General features: G+C 35.7%; 5 protein-coding genes across 5 annotated transcripts in view; 2 read left to right on the forward strand and 3 right to left on the reverse strand.

Moving 5' to 3' along the window:
* The window catches only part of LOAG_18789 (hypothetical protein), a gene marked incomplete at both ends in the record, with an annotated part of 5,255 nt that extends 2,103 nt beyond the window's left edge, over positions 1-3,152 (forward strand). Inside the window, 8 exons of the mRNA XM_020451451.1 lie at positions 217-378; positions 451-554; positions 672-806; positions 1,048-1,154; positions 1,226-1,377; positions 2,520-2,673; positions 2,758-2,810; positions 2,964-3,152. Coding sequence (XP_020304763.1) covers positions 217-378; positions 451-554; positions 672-806; positions 1,048-1,154; positions 1,226-1,377; positions 2,520-2,673; positions 2,758-2,810; positions 2,964-3,152 — 1,056 coding nt within the window. The remainder of the gene's footprint in view (positions 1-216; positions 379-450; positions 555-671; positions 807-1,047; positions 1,155-1,225; positions 1,378-2,519; positions 2,674-2,757; positions 2,811-2,963) is intronic.
* A 266-nt stretch (positions 3,153-3,418) lies between these two features.
* On the forward strand, positions 3,419-5,420 carry LOAG_06782 (hypothetical protein; the record flags this gene model as incomplete). The annotated part of the gene is made up of 2 exons (XM_020447243.1): positions 3,419-3,583; positions 5,332-5,420. 2 exons carry the CDS (start codon positions 3,419-3,421, stop codon positions 5,362-5,364), a joined length of 198 nt encoding a protein of 65 aa, XP_020302505.1. The 3' UTR covers positions 5,365-5,420.
* A 1,072-nt stretch (positions 5,421-6,492) lies between these two features.
* On the reverse strand, positions 6,493-7,555 carry LOAG_06783 (hypothetical protein; the record flags this gene model as incomplete). The annotated part of the gene is made up of 3 exons (XM_003142319.1): positions 6,493-6,651; positions 6,949-7,042; positions 7,440-7,555. 3 exons carry the CDS (start codon positions 7,553-7,555, stop codon positions 6,493-6,495), a joined length of 369 nt encoding a protein of 122 aa, XP_003142367.1.
* A 3,502-nt stretch (positions 7,556-11,057) lies between these two features.
* Positions 11,058-15,076, reverse strand: LOAG_06784 (CMGC/DYRK/DYRK2 protein kinase). Its single transcript, XM_020447244.1, has 14 exons — positions 15,061-15,076; positions 14,465-14,655; positions 14,140-14,278; positions 13,974-14,055; positions 13,405-13,653; positions 13,124-13,228; positions 12,803-12,961; positions 12,535-12,660; positions 12,293-12,374; positions 12,099-12,211; positions 11,693-11,911; positions 11,425-11,599; positions 11,204-11,300; positions 11,058-11,096 (listed from the first exon to the last, which is right to left on the reverse strand). Exons 2-13 carry the CDS (start codon positions 14,538-14,540, stop codon positions 11,278-11,280), a joined length of 1,548 nt encoding a protein of 515 aa, XP_020302506.1. The 5' UTR covers positions 14,541-14,655; positions 15,061-15,076; the 3' UTR covers positions 11,058-11,096; positions 11,204-11,277.
* LOAG_06785 (hypothetical protein) lies at positions 15,066-16,550 on the reverse strand (the record flags this gene model as incomplete). Its single annotated transcript, XM_003142321.1, has 3 exons — positions 15,066-15,217; positions 16,099-16,300; positions 16,470-16,550. The coding sequence occupies 3 exons, from the start codon at positions 16,548-16,550 to the stop codon at positions 15,066-15,068; spliced, it is 435 nt and encodes a 144-aa protein (XP_003142369.1).
* Between the last annotated feature and the right edge of the window lie 52 nt (positions 16,551-16,602).

Genomic DNA, 16,602 nt, shown 5'->3' on the forward strand with positions numbered 1-16,602 from the left:
TATATATATATATATATATATATATATATATATATATATATATATATATATACATATATATATATATCAACCGATGCGAATTAAACGGAGTGCAGATGGCATAAATTATAGCTTTCTAATGTGCAATAACTTTATCCATAGGTATGCGTTGCTCTGAATAATAAAACAGTCTTAGTGATTCTGGTTATGCAGGTTTAGTAATGTATTTTTTTACAGGATGTTCTTTGGGATCAATCGCTGCATTTTGAGCTCAATGCGGATACCTGCAAATATTTAAACGTAATTGTGCGGGCGAGGCCAATAACTTTTAATGCAACAGATGTCACCATTTCACAGGACAACCAAGTCGGAAAGGATGATTCTCAAATGCTGGGATATGTGCGTTTTGAAATAAGATTGAAAATCACTAGAATTTCCAATTAAAAAGTGTACGGTTGCATTTAATTGCAGACAAGTATTTATATACCGCAGATGCTAGACGACTGTCAGCTCACTTCGTCTAATTGTCATCAAGAACTGTTCACTTTACGACCGCCATTTTGGATTGCAGCAAGGTAATTTCGAACACTGCAATTTTCATTGAAGTTTTGGCAGCGGTAAATAACTAGATATTGATGGGAAAAGCTGTCGAAGATGTTAACTTTCTACTCCGAATTTTTTTCTTTGTTTAGACGGCCACTAACACGAAAAGCTGCTGAGGAGAGCCACCGAGCTGGTTTCGATGAACGCCTTTGTTATGGGGACATTCTCCTAGGCTTTCGTTATTTTCCTTCAGGCCTTCCAACGAATGTTCAGAACAGATCGAGGTACTTTTTAATTGCATATGATCTCAAAAGGATTTATGTCTTTCACAAGGAGGAATTTCAGAACTGCTTTCACTGGTGTGGACCTGTTTTATTTTGCTTGTGCCTTTCTAAGTTATTGTCAAAGAACTTAGTTTGGAACTTTTTTAAAATGAGCTACCTTATTAATCCGCAGATATTTGATAGGAGATTTATGAAAATATATTCATTTTGCAACGTATTATGAATGTTCAACATCTTTTAGTGTGGGAAACGCTGAATGTGTAAAAAATGTCGCAGAAATCAGTAGGACGAACAGTTTTGAAACATCATCGGAAACCAAGCATAATTTCGAAACAATATTGCTGAGAGGTTTATCTTTCATAAGTTATTTTGCAAAAGCAAAATACTCCTTGTGTTTCACTTCCACTTATTTCTTACAGGTACAACTGTTTGTGCAGTTTGTCGAGGAAAAGTTTGGCTAAAAATGGCTTCACATTGTACAAGTTGTTTACTGGTATGTCATAACAAATGCTTACCTAAGGTTGACACTTCCTGTTCTCAGCATCCTCCCATCGACGATGCAACATTTGAAGTTAGTATTTTATTAGAGCAGGCACAGCTCTTGTGAGCTTTTCAAAATACATGGGAATTATATAGTTGTTAAGAAAATAAATAGCATTAAATGAAGTTAGTGTTTTTTTATATTATTGTCTATAGGATACAACTGGAAGGTGATGTTAGAAAAACCGGAACAAAAATTTTTTCCTTTTACATCTGTGCATAGTATGCCTATATTCCATTTCGGATACGGATTATATCATTTGTATTTACGTAATAGAAGTAAAAAGTCAGCCAAGCAAACAGGTTAGTTATTAAGCGATTTGATCACAACGAAACAATGATCAGCTGTCGTAGAGATGGAAGACAATGGTTGAATAAAAGGAGAAAAAATGTATATGTAAGGAGCCGTAGTCCATATTCAAGGAAGAATAGTTAACTCATTTATTTATTCGGACTTACCAGGAGCAGCAGCATCGACCAAAGATCCACGTATAAGAGGAGATCGGCTGAGAAACGAAGTTTAGGGGAGGAGGGGATTAGGTGTACAACTCAACAAGCAAGTGGATTAGTCAAGTAAAATGGGAAAGTCCGAAACGGAACCAACGGTTTATAAGTACATTCTCTGGACAATAGTATTCACTTTGCATGCTGAACTTTTTAATTTTCGGTTTTGGACGAGTTGCATACAGACTCAAATGAAGGATCCAGTTTGCTAGAGGATATCGCAAAGAACCTTCATGTAGCAACAGAACTCAGCTTGCCATCATCAAGTTATTTTTTCTAGTATTACACTTCTTCCTTCTAGCAAAGAAATTTACTAATTTAAGGACTGAAGATTACTTTGATTTTTTGTATTCATCCACCAAGCGTAACTTTAGTTTCTTGCTGGCATTTTTTCATATCATCTTATAGTGCAATTCGATTAACAAGGAAAGTGGTATTGTAATGTTTTACATTAGTCGTATAGTGCGTAATGTGTGACAAAGATGATTTAATCAAAAATTTTATGAAGATAGAATTAACGGTGATTGATATCCCTTCAAATATTTGGAAATATACGTAGAAGAAATGGGTGCATATGCTTACAGCTCTAATACTACCGAATTATCTTGAATTTACCCGAATTAATATCCGAATTGGTTCCGGCTGAGCCATAATTTAAAAATTTTGTAGTGTATGCTTTTACTAAAAAATGTTTGCTTGATAGGATCTGACGAGCGACTACTGTCTAAGCGACGTCGTATTGCAGTTAAAGTATCTGAAAGGCTTAGTTCTACATGGAAAAGTGTTGAACGCAGGAGAGCGTCCTTTCATCCATTAAGAAAAAGTAAAGGAACTATTGATTAGTGATTTTACTCATCTCAGGGAATATTATCGTTGCTTTAATCTTATCTAAAGTTATCATTTTCAGAGCAGAAAGCCCCAGTTATTCAGATCGGGACCGATGAGGTGGTGCCAGTCGAAGTGAGATTTAAATAAACTTTGAAAACAAAATTAGCATGTCTTTGCGATACCTGTTCTGAGGGTTTGCCATAATATTTGGGCGAGTTCTAAACTAATATATTTTCAAAAATATAAAGTCCTTAAGGCATTGTTTAACTTGATATTTTTATTCAGAGAGCAATACCGGACGTCTTTACAATGTTAGAACTTTCGGGAAATTTAAGTCAGATGATGTACCAACCAGGAAATGCATATAATGAACAGATGATAAATGCTGCCAAGATAGATGGTAAAGATATGTTCTCTGATCTGGATCCTATTAAAAGGAAAGCGAAAATAAATGAAGATGCAAGTTCCTTTTGATTGTCATACTGTATATAACTACGTAAAAAGTTTTTTCTTTTTTTTTTCAAATCTTGGATGATGTGCATTGTGAATACAGCTGTACATCATTTCTGGCAATATTAATCTGCAGTGTTACAAATTGGTACTTTAAGATAATTCATAATCATTAAGTTATGCACAGCTGCCGAGTTACTTGTTATCCTGTTATTAATTAACACCATACTACTACTGTATGGTCTGCTGCTTCATTTTTGCCGATTATAAAATCATAGTTTAACCTACAGATGGAGAAAATTCGAAGCATTATACATCATACAACTGTTGAACGCTTGGATGTAATGAAAAATATGAAAGATACTCAAAGCTCTGGTTCTATCAATTTTGCAGTTTTGGAGAACAGACTGCAAGCTCTCGCGGTTCTCATGCTGCATTATTGTGCTGCTTTACAGGTATTCTTCTATATTGGTTCTGGTACAGAGTTTTGTAGTATTGTATGTTTTTCATTTCCAAGGACGGAATTTCAGAATTGTATTGATCTAGAAGAAAGCTGTGAGTATCAGTATCAAAACAAAAATATATCTAATGATCCAGATGATAGCTGAAACGCCAATGCCTTCCCCAGGGATGAGAAGTTAGAAGGCATTACCGACGAATTTTTCGCTGATTCCCTTAATAAATTTCAAAAGTCCTACGACTCTCTAAATATTCCATTCATGCAGAAGTTGTTTTAGCTTTTTCGATGGAATCAAAAAAGTTTAACATTCGTGAAGAAAATTTTTGTTTCCTGCGAGTGGTGTCTTGTTCATAGATGTAGTATTGTGAATTTCTTTTTTTAAAGCATTGAATAGGGTATTCTTGCTCCATAAAACATTTCAGCTTACCGAATCCGTTTTTTAAATAAGCCATTATTAGGAGTATTTTTCCCACTTGCGTATACTTGTCTCTTCACAGGATATGGGTTACTTGACACCATATGTTATTGCTAAAATTTTCTTGAACACCTAAAACTCCTAAGTCCTGAGATTTTTGACGGATCACAATAATTTTTCTGTTTATAACGAAATAAGGAAAAATTTGATATTTCGCTATATCGTAACCTTGTCGAAACTAATTTTCCAAAATTGTTTCAAGACGTCTTCATGCAGCTAACATTGTTTGGGTCGTGATCTATAAAATGCAACTTGGAAGTGGCATACACATGGTATCAGCGTTAGTGGACAGAACATTATGAAGCAAAGTAGCCCACAAACCCATTCCCTGAACTTCTTATAACAAAATATGGAAAATCCTGGTATGGATAACTTTTTATTTTCATTCTAAAACGGGATTCAAAATTGCAGATGGTCAGGAAGAACACAAATTTAGTAACTGTACGGGTATTTTTTGGTTCTTTTAAGGTTTCTCTCAACCGGTTTGCGAGCTTCTCCATGTTTCATTACTTTCCTTTTTTTTATTGTCATTTTTCTCCATAAAAAATATTTTTCTATAATATGGTTTATTCTCGATAACCTTCTTTAGCTTGATTTTTCATGTAAACTTCAACTGTTATCTTTTGTTGCTGTACCTCATGCCTAAGTGTTTGTTATTCTGATGTGCAAACGCAGTAAAATGTTTCGTATACATTTGGGAAGCTGATAAGAGAAATAAATTTTAATACATATCTGTTTTATTGTTTTGTCGTCTCTGTTCAAACAAGACTTGTTCGACACTGACTGAGCTCCTGACATTTAATCGTTTTAATACGCTTACCAAAGCTTTCGTAGAAATGTGGCATACAATGGCTTGTTTCTGGATGCTGTATTTGGCTCCAGTTTTTGATTCTATATTATTATATACTTGATTTTGCTGCACTTATCCATGCATTCTCTTAGGTCTATTTCAAGCAAAGTGCTGAAGTCGCGAGTCATGTTTCTTAGGCTTTTTGAGGTGTTTTTTTATAAATGGGTATGACTGTTTCGAAGATTAGTTGGAATAGTGAAATGGAAATGAATCATGTGGTGTGCAACTCTCAGATTTCGGATCTCAGCTCGAACAGATCATTTCAAATTCAGAAATTTTATTTCCAAATCAACAAAGTGACTTCCAAAACTTGTTGAACGTATATATATATATATATATATGCGTTTCGAGCATTGATTTCGGTTACATTTAGTTGTAAACAACGATATTCACTATTGCCATGATGTTTGCATTACAGATAAATGATTCACAGAGACATACTCTTCAGTGACATGGAAATGATGATCGCAGAATAGTTTACCGTTTTTATTTTCGCTCAAAGTATGCGTTCATGTGTTCTCATTATAAATGTATATGGTATATTACAAATGGACACTGGAGTATTACATTGATAGCAACGAAGCCATAAACACATACCCTTTATCATTAACATTTTATCAATTGATTCATGTATCATTTATGCTCACCATGCAATTTACATTTCTTACAGTTCCTAGCAAGTACTTCTGTATATATTAACACTTTCGTTAATACTATAGTAACTTCTGTCGCACGTAAACATTCATCATTTTTATTATTTTTATCATTTATCTTATTGTATATTTCAGTGCCACATTTATTACAGCTTACTTGGGTGGGGTTTTCAAGTCTTTTTCCAAGTATCAGTGCTAAAGTTTTCAAAATTCTAGGATGTCCATTTGATTCTTGGAACAAATTTTGGGCACTTCTTGCTTGAGTTTCTTGAAATTTACTTTTCGGAATTCCTTTCGATCAAAAAAAACCTTGTAATACACTTAGTAACTTTCTAACTGAACTCCATCCAGCAGGTAAAAGGATTTCCCGAAATATTTTCTGCTGTAGCACCCGATTTATTAATTACTGTAACGGTAAGCCGAAGCCTTTTGTACAGTAATATTTTTTTTGCCATTAGTAACTTTATTAACACTTTTTTTGTGCCGGTTCACCTAACACTGTTACAGTTAAAATTGTTTGCATTAAAAAATTATGTTTTTGCATTTCGGTGTGTATCTATCCTTTCTTTGTGTTACCTAGGAAGAACTGGGAGCCCGGAAAGGTTTTTGCTCTACTTCTTTGGTTTTTTTTTTTCTCGGCTACATATTTTGACATGAAAATGTATTTCTTTTGGTTTTTTTAACCATCATCGATGTGAAGCAACAATAACGGACTTGAGGACCAAACGTAATGAATGAAATTTGGGCTATTTGAGCTTTTTTTCGAGCTTTTTCTAATTTGAGCTTCTTTAAACATGATGTCACTGGTTTTTTACGCGTTGGGATTGACAGTGTGTTGAAACATGCTCGAAAACATGATCTGAGTTCATCCTTGAGTTTTTCAAACCAAAAAAATTTCGTAACACACGTCAATTCCGTAACGTAATTTAAATGTATGCGCGGTGGCATAGTTTTGTTGCGCTATTAAGTTCCGCCAAGCGTTCACTATCCGCGAAAATGTTAAATTCTTTTTGTTCATCCGCTGTGATCAGTTCATGTATGAAGCTAGTATTGTAAGCGATGCCACTGCTTAATGCCAGTTCTTGCTGAACATTGAATTCACTTGGCCCAGTATTATAGTGAAAGTACCCTGGGTGATATTATGAAGTGAAGAACATCTGATCGGATAATACGTTGTAGTGGCTAAGAAGTCTGTTATTTGTTAGAAAAATGATTAGAGGCATGGATGCTCTAAAATTCGATCTTTGTTAGCTAAAGGACGACAAAAAAGACGACTTGGAGTTGTGGGCAAGCAGACTGGGAAGGCTGCATGATACATATCGTAAATTTGGAGAATTGCGAGCTCAACGGATATTGAAAAATTTGCCATCAACTACTAAGACTTGGTTCGAACTTTCTAGATGTGAGGAAAAGTGCATTGCACGACATGACATGCGCGTTGTGAAAGAATATACGTTGGATGGTACGACATGCGCACTGAATGTTGTAATCATTGAGAGTATTTTAAAGCAATGTTGTAATCATTATTTAGTGCATTGTAGATTGTATTTTATGAGTCATTTAACCTGATTAATATCTCAGTGCCAAATTTGCAAGAATTTCTGTGGAAGTAGCTCTTCGTTGAGTTGGAAATCCCCCTAAAATTTATTTATCAAATTTGTAAAGTCAATTCGGTATAGTGTAGCAACAAACAGCAGGAAACAAATCATTTGAAGGCGATAATTTTTTTTTGGAAGAATCAAAAAGTGCATCAGCTGCTTTAACACTGGCAGTGGTCAATGATTCCCCAGCGTTAACATATAAAAGTACTTTTGTACGAGAGCACACTGGCACTAAGAATCGAGGGAACTGTATTTACAGAAAAAAAACAAACCGACCCGGTTGTCCTGGTGGTATCGCTTCCCGTACTTCCTCTCCTTTCTTTTGGCCCTGCTTCAATCTACCACTGATTAATTTTTGAATTTTCGGCAAATTGATTTTGGGATTCATACCTAATATGTATTTAAAGAAGATGAATCTCTTTAGTTTTCAAAATGGAAAAATATCGACTATGTCTGCATGGACAGAATTGCTATCCTGATTATCCGGCGAAAACTAAATGCATCAATTTGTTTTGAAAATCCATAGTGCATAAAGAAAGGTTCGAGTCACTGAAAAAGATAACTTTCCGACTTAAGAAAAAGATCAAAATTTGTTAGAAACCCCCAGCTATATTCCCAGACCTCTTTAGTTTATTATATCTTTTGGAATACTTCACAACAAGAAATATTTCACTAAGCAAAAACCTATCTAAGATCGATGGAGAGATTTATGCAACGGCAGAATATTAACATTGTGCAAAAGCTTCCAGAAATTATGAACAATTGTGGTAATGCCGGTTTTTTTGGTTACACTTTTTGAATATTGAAATAACCCCAACTAGTATGACTAAACAGTACTGAAGTTTAGAATTTCTTTCCATTTTCATTATCATCAGTCGTCAGTCATATTGCATTTTTACTGGTACTTTTTGAAAAAATATTTTGCAAACTGCCGATGCAAGAATCAAACGAAGACTAACATACTCCTTTTTCCAGACATCATGTACTATATATTTTCATCAAGTTATGAGATACAATCCCAGTCAGTCTGAATATACTTTTATCTTCCAGAACAAAAATTTGGAAAATTTCAAAAGTGCTTTGTCTTAATATTAGTAAATCTCACATCAGTGTCCCTTTTCAAAGCCTGATATCGCCCTGACTCATTGTATATTTCGAAAAATTATGTTTCCAGCATTTACAACAGCCGAAAAGAATATAAACGCATCCCTAATAATTCTAAGCCATGTGGCAATGCTCTTTGAATCATAATACCAAAACCAAATTCTTCAAGTGATAGCTTTGAGCTAACGAATTCTTAGATAATGGTCTTACACCTGAACCAAAAAGAATTGGAGCGATCAAACTTTTTTGTAAATTGAAAACTTCTGTTTAATTCTACATCCACAGCATAAAAGACCACACCACTTGCCACAGACAAAAACAATGAGCATTCAGGGTTCCAAATGAAATTAAAAAAACCAGAAATTGTGTCGGAAACAAATTATTGCCTTGGTCAGCCGAGCAGGAGGTTAGAGAAACGGTGAAAAGGGGAAAGCATCACCCATCTTGACTACTTTAATGAAGCATTTCATGATAAATGGAGATGTTATGCATCGAACTGAACCTAAATCTTTTAATTCTCAATTAACTGCAACTGATGGACAAAACAAAACCACAGCGCACTACACAGTTTTACGTCCGAATCCCACACAATATTCCAGATCCATTTACCTGCTTCCTTTACCATACTATTTCATTGCAAAAAGGCCCAAAAAGAATAGAGATTTGAACTTCTAACCAATTAAACCAAGAGCTGAATATATCGACCCTGCAATTAAACGCAGCTGGAGAACTTGCAGAGCGTCTCCAAGTTCTTTTGAAGTTGACAAACTGATCCATGTCTCAAGCCAATAGCATGTTAGTATAATTCACGTACAGAGAAAACCAATTATTTGCTGCAATGTTTGTTCTTATAATTTATAATGCTATGATAATTACCGAAATATAAACTGTCTTTAAATACAGAAGATACAGCTTACCAACCGAAAGAAAAACATAGCTCAGAAATTCAAAAGAAATGAAGTAAAATGAATATAATCCTTCTCCTCAAACAGTTAAAAATATTGAAGAGATTGAAGACTACACTTCACCTTTCATTCATACAAACATAAACCTTAGTTTCTAGTACGCAGGCATAATCTTGCTCATTCTTCAAAAAAATGGAAAAAGCCTTTGCTTACAGTCATTTGAATTTATCAACGGTCAACCACAGTTCAACTTCCAATCAAATGACACTACGACTGGATTCCAGATAGTGTGAGGAATGTGGAGAGTTGAAAATTGGGTTTTGCAATAGCAAAGTACGAGAAATTTTAAGAAAACTATTACCACCAAATACTTGAAAATGGATGCTTATATGTCGACTAAAGATATATTACGTCAGAAAAACAATACAATGTGCAAGCAATAAAAAACGTTAGCACATAAATGCATTCAATGACTGTCGATAAAAACAATTGATGATAAAGGTTTGAGCATCTGATTACGAGATATCATCTCAGAATTTGGGCTGTCATTTATATACGTTTTTGTTAGATCTGTTAAAATCCTTGTAATTCTGCCTAACAGAAAATGAAATGAGAGTAATATGCTTTGTCCGAACCAATGCATTATATTATGCAAGTCATATTTTAAAATGTAGGCGTCATCGCCACGACACCCTCCCTTCCTTTTATATAAAGATTTTCCCTAAATAAAAGCAAAACCAAATCTTGTATTATAAAACATGTGTCTTACCGAAACTCAACATATCAGCAAAACTGTAATTGACAATTAAGAAGGAAAGTTTAATTACCTTCATTACTCAAGCCCTGACCATGACATAACAGAAAAAAAAATGCAAACAACAATGGTAGCAGTGTTAGAGAGTTTGCAGACAGATCATCCTATTAGTTTTACCTAATGTTGTGCCTCCTTTGAAATCTCAAGATATAAGATATTGTAAAACAATTGATACGCTGTAAAACATTACTTGAAAACAAATTTCACCTCCAGATCCAAATTTGCCCACAGATTTCGCGACAGTATCACGTATTAGGATTAAGTAATAACCACTCACCACGTTGGCACGTACCAATAGGACATATTGAGTGACTAGAGCGCAACAACGAGCAACAAAAACAAAAGCGTTACATTACCTATAGCTGGAACATTACTCATCAAATCAAGAACGAGAAATGGTTAATTGTATCATCGCTTACATTTGTTGCTTAATAGGTTACCACCGTTAACACCATAAAAATTAATTTTAGCAAAGATTCTCAAATACGTGAGTTTGTAGTAATAGGGCAGAAACTGTTCTCATTACGGAATTTCAGAACGTACTGTAATGTGAGTGAAAATGTAATTCGACACGATAATTCCATGTAACAATAAAACACTAATCAAATGAGCAAATGATGACTTTGTTTGACCTAAGATGGTAAGAGACGAAACTCCGAACAAAATAAACCTCTACCACTTATAATCTGTTCAAAACCTCTCCTATCCGAGACAAACCATGAAAGGTTGGGGTACTGCTAAAACTAATTTACATGGTTACGAGATTCAAAGCTACCAAATCAACTAGTTATAATATTTTTTTCCTAATGCTTCTCGTCGTTATTAAAATATATAGCGAGACTTAATTCATAAATACAGTCCTTAAATGCTGTGACTGCTATGCAAGACCAAGAAAGTCACCATTAGTAACAAGCTCCATTTCAGGCGAGTAAGAACATGTAACATTCATCAAGGCTTTCATGACAACCATAAATGAGAGATCTATCTTACAGGATTATTCCTAGCATATCGTAACAAAGAAAAGACTGTGTCAGTAAAACATCAGAACAGAATATCGAATGCTGACACTGAATGAAATGTGTGTTTTGGCAGGATGACGAGCCAAGCTGTAACAGAAACATTCTCGACTCGAACTCACTTTTGGTTTGAATTCACAAAAAAAAAAAAAAAAAAAAAGAAAAAAAATGACAGTACGACAGCTCCTAGCCGTTACCATCGGAAAGACGAACTTCTGAAGAACCTAGCCAGTTCCGTCAACCGCGGCTCAACAAAAATGTACTTGTCCCATCAGATACGCGGCAACTTCGAAACTGAAACGCAGTAAGTAGAAATCCAATTTAAAATCAGCATAAAAAAAGAAATCATGTTACATGATAACTGTTTAACTCAAAAACCACCAAAAACTGATCGATTTGCATTATGAAAACAACAAACCAAGAGAAGCAGCATTAATACTGGTTTCCATAGAGATAAGGTTAACACAGCACTCCGGAGGTCTCGGCAATCGCCTTCTCAGCCAAGGATGCTTCAAAGCCTGTTGAGGAGTTAGCCGCGTATCTGGATCCCAGTCCAGACACCGCCTCAGAAAATCAACGAATAAATCATCACCCTGAAACAATCAGCCGTAAAAGTTTTCGACAGACTTGAACGGAATATTTTCCATTTGACTAGCTATCTTTAGCAGTAGATATAGTAGAAGTGCCTGATTTTTCAATGCAGTGTTCCAAGACCGACTTCCCGGAGGACCTCTCGGTTTACCGCGCTTCGACCGTCCTCCAGAAACTGCTACAGTTCCATCTGACATTGTAGTTATAGTGCAGTATCGTGGATAGCCTCGCGATGAAATGAAATTACGTGTTCTTTTGGCATTCTCAGTGACTTTAAGAGGTGGAACACCAAGCAATTCAATTATTAACGCCAACTGAAAAGAAGCAGTTCAGGAACAGGCAAACACCATATTGTATTAAGCTAACAAAAAGCTAACGTGTGAAAGGTTAGTGCAAAAAAATGTTGTATTGACTCCAATTTTTCTAAGCAGAGACAATAAACAAAGGAAAAGAGGCGCCATTATTGGTAATGTGGAAAAAGCTAAAGAAATTAGTACAAACCTGATCACTTTCATCTTCTCCAGGTAAAAGTGGATATCCAGTAAGCAATTCAGCTAGTATACATCCAAGTGACCACATATCGATAGGCATCCCGTATTTTCCACCCATAATCACTGAAAGAGCCTTATTTTTAGTGTTATACTAGGTTCCAAAAAGCTCAAAGTTTCCCAAAACACTTCCTTCCACAAGCTTACCTTCTGGAGCTCTATAAAACCTCGACTGGATATAAGTGTATACTCGTTGATCATCAAAACATGAAGAACCAAAATCAATAACCTAAAAATGAGTATTTTGTTTTGGACAAATTAAGAAAATTTACAGAACAATATCAAAAAAAGAAAAAAAAAGGAAAAAAAGGAAAGGAACTGAGGAATCATAATAACTAAATAACCGAATGAAGAAATAATAAAAAAAAAAACTGAAATGAAGAAAAAACCTTGATGCCACTCCTACCCTGCTGTTTTAACAAAACATTCTCTGGCTTCAAGTCACAATGAATAAGCCGATTACGATTAAGCAAATCAAGACATTGCAGCATCGAATGAGCGAATTTTCGAACGAGCTAAAAATCTTTCGATAAATACGACAGCAAATTCAGGGATGGCAGACACTTCTCGTAAAAGATTACTGAACCTTACAGTTGCAAATGGATGCATGTTAAGAGAAAATATATCTGAAAACTAAATCTTGAACAGAATATATACCTGCAGGCTAAATCCCTGGAATTTGTTCTTCTTGATAAGTTCATACAGATTAATGCTCAATAGTTCAAAAGTAATGCACTTGTGATTTCGAAAATTAAAATGATCTAGCATGTGAATGATATTATAAGCACCCTCTGGGTCTTGCCTTCGCAAATGATCCTGAAAAGTACTGTATATTCTTTAGCCAACAGTAATTACTTCAAATAGTTGTAAAACGTTTCCAACCATTTAACTTTACTTCATCCAGCAAATAGTTGATCTTTTACACAACAGTAAATAGAGCAAAATAATAGGATCAATTTATCTGATAAACGGGCTTACGAGAATTCGAATTTCTTCTTCTGCCTGGCGGTGAAAACGCTTTTCGTTACGAACAAGTTTTAAAGCAACATACTGCTGATGCTTGTGATCATATGCTCGTATTACCTGTAAATATAGTTCGATGGAACTAAGATCAGGACAAACATAGATTCTTCCCCTTTTATTCCCTGAAGAATACGAAATATGTGAAATAAACAGAAGAATCACACACTTTAGAAGTCATAAAAAATCCTGAATAATGTGTAGAACCAAAATAAGAGCAGCAATAAAAAAATACAAACCTGACCAAAGCTTCCCTTACCAATAACTTTTAGCACCTCGTAACGATATGCGATGTGGTCGTGAGCAACAAGAAGGTAACTTCCCATATCATCGTCATAACCGCAATTATTGTGAGAATTAACGTTGTTAGTCCGTTTTTTCGCTTGAGATCCAACAAAATAAACACGAGGATAATTGTAAATTTCTGAGATTTCGAAGGGTGTGAGCTTACTTCCAAACGTCCGCACGGCATCTTCCGGACGATATCCCTACAATGTAGCGCTACAGATAAATATATTACAGACCAGTTCAACAATAATTCTAGTATAACTAGATTTTTTTTTTTGTCCTAGTATAACTGAATTAGAAGTAAAAACTGCGCTCAGAAAATTTCTTCATTTCCAATGTTGAGAGCTTTGCATTATTTGGTACTACAACAAGAAAGAAACACTTCCCATGCAGGCGACAACAAATGAAACAACTTGAACTCATTACATTACTGTTAGCGCACAAATTCTTTTTTCTCTATCGGTTAATCAGCAAGATGGAAAACAGAACAGATATTCTACCGATATTAAAAAAAAAACACCTTATTTCCACTGCTAACATTCGTATTTGTTGTCCCATTCGAGTTGCCACCACCGCTACCACCGGAAGATGATGTGCGAGATCTGTAAACCAGTTTTTTGGACACCCATAATGGATGGTTTCACTGGAAGAAGTAATACTTATGCATGAAAATTCATCAAAAGTACCTCAAAGACTCATCAGATGGACTTTTAGCGATCTGCTGTCGTAATTCGACGCCTTGTCCAATTGCAGAAAGTGTGGAGACAGATGATGAAAGATGTTTTGAAGCGGACGACACGCCAGATGACGTTGAAGAATCGCCACCTCAAAAATTTTCACGTTCATGTAATGCCTAGGAGATAGCCGTTGCATACGTTTAAGTATTAGTGTAATTCATATCAGTTTTTTACTTACTCTAGGTTGAGTAAGACGAATCAGTACGTAGGCACTGCAGCATAAATTTTAGAAATACCATTTGCAAAATTTGCATCAAGTATGGTGAAAATATACCAATTGCACTGCTACTCGTTGCCGATGGAATTGTTGCTGCTTCAACGGCACCACCACGGGCAAGCACTTCGATCATAGTCTGAATACGCAATGGTGGTAGGACATCGATAGCTAACGATGTTAGGCTGACAAATTTAAGTGATGCTTGGCTCCTGGGGCTGCACGTGCCACAATCCCATATGTCGCGCGCACTATAAATGTAGGAGAATTGCAAAAATAGTACAACAACATTCCCATAGCATAACATAGAAAGAATCATGGATGTGAGATTAACCTAACAAGGAACCGCAAATGAGTGAGTCGGCCGATTAACGCTTAACGCAGATCTGTTCTCATTAAATTAATAAGTAAAAACATAATGCTGCAAAAGTCAAAAACTATTTTAACTGGTTATGATAAAAAGTCCATATATATTATAATATAAAGTTATAACAAGACAATTTGATGGAAAGTACTTATCTCGAGTTAGCATGAAAAAAAAAAGATTTCGACGAGTGAATACCACTTTGCTACTGAAGTGCGACCTTCTTTGGTGATAATTCTAAAAAAGTGGGTAAGGGTAATGCCTGGTCCAATCGACAATACAAAATGTTTACAAGTATTAGGCGTTTTCTTTGTCGCGTCGTAACAATTCGCTGCCTTTGATAAGCGTGCCCTCTGTCCTAGCAAGCGAGAATGAACAGTACTTGCTGTCGGCGGGATCAATACTGATGGTCAACTTTTTGGGTGCACGGCCGTTACCACTGGGCCTCGCTTCAGCGCCAGGCGAATATTAAAACAAAGACGCCTCTACCGAGACCCGCGCTTCTTGCTGAAAAGTAATTAAAATTAAAATCACGCATCTCCGCAGATGTAAGATTCCATCTTCATATAACTCGTGTCAGTGAAGTTCACCATACTTCACAAAATGAATCAGCAGCAAAATGGAAAAATATTTCGGAAGAAAATTCAGTACATATTAAACTGGAGGCAAATGACAAAATCGGAATGCAGGAAAAGTTGCAAAATTACTGTTACCAATCGGAAACACTGATATTTCTATTAAAGCTAGTGGACGAGTGCCAAGAAACTAAGGTGGCAGTGTTGCTAAAGAAGTTCTAGGTAATTTGAATATGTCAGATTTGAAGGCATTCCCTTAGATACAGCTCACAGCGACACCAACAAGGTAAAAAGCTCAAATACAAATTAAAACTTGTTTAAAATTTGTTGAGATTAATCACCCCAAAGGAGTAATCAAAGAAACAAGCAATTAGCAGCAGAAAATCGTGGCATCTTAGCGTGCAACCAGCTAGAATTACTCGATATCACCTTCCGAAGTAAATAATTTGCATGAAACTACACCATCTATCCGCCTTAAGGGGTATCCATCCCTTATCGCTGTGCTTCAACGCCTATGATGTGGACAAACACACAAGCGGACAGAGCTGTGACACAGTTACCGAGACCGAACTGATATACACATACATATACAAACAAACGCACACACAACATACACATACACACATACATACACACATACACATATATATATATACACATAGATACATACATGTACACATAGATACATAAGTACAAACATAATGTATATATATATATATATATATATATATATATACGTATACACACACTCTAACGAGGACGCTGGGCATCCCAACCAAACGACCGGTAATTCGAGGTACCGTGCGGGAGGTTGTGACAAGCTAAAATATAGTAATGCTCAGAAGCACAGCGGCCATAGATTGGACTAAGCAATGCGATAAGTGTCGGAGATGAAGGGAGTCCCTTTAGAGTAGTTAAGATAACAGCATCGAACCATATACACCATAGATGGACATGCTGCAGGGATCGTCACACAACAAATCAAACTCAACAACCTTGGATGAGCAAGTCAACCAGTAACGTCAACACTATTCACTCTCCTCTTTCACTCCTTTTTCCCGTTGGAAATCTGTGTTGTACTACTGCTGCAACAACAATAGCTACTGAATCGCGGCTGCACAATTACAATTCTACTCGAATAACGAGTGAATGCACCATCATCAATCACCACGACCGTGAATATATCATCATCATCATTATCCGCCATCATCATTATCATCATCATTATCATTAATCATCATCATACATCATTCATCATT

The sequence above is a fragment of the Loa loa genome (assembly GCF_000183805.2).
Source record: "Loa loa unplaced genomic scaffold supercont3.530, whole genome shotgun sequence".
In the NCBI taxonomy this organism is placed as follows: domain Eukaryota; kingdom Metazoa; phylum Nematoda; class Chromadorea; order Rhabditida; family Onchocercidae; genus Loa; species Loa loa.

Coding starts and splice junctions, on each gene's coding strand:
- LOAG_06784 (XM_020447244.1), bottom strand. CDS start 14,540: ATGATCGAAGTGCTTGCCCGTGGTGGTGCCGTTGAAGCAGCAACAATT. Junction 13,654..13,973: donor ATGTTAGCAGTGGAAATAAG/GTGTTTTTTTTT, acceptor GCTACATTGTAG/GGATATCGTCCGGAAGATGC. Junction 12,661..12,802: donor TCCAGGGATTTAGCCTGCAG/GTATATATTCTG, acceptor AAAGATTTTTAG/CTCGTTCGAAAATTCGCTCA.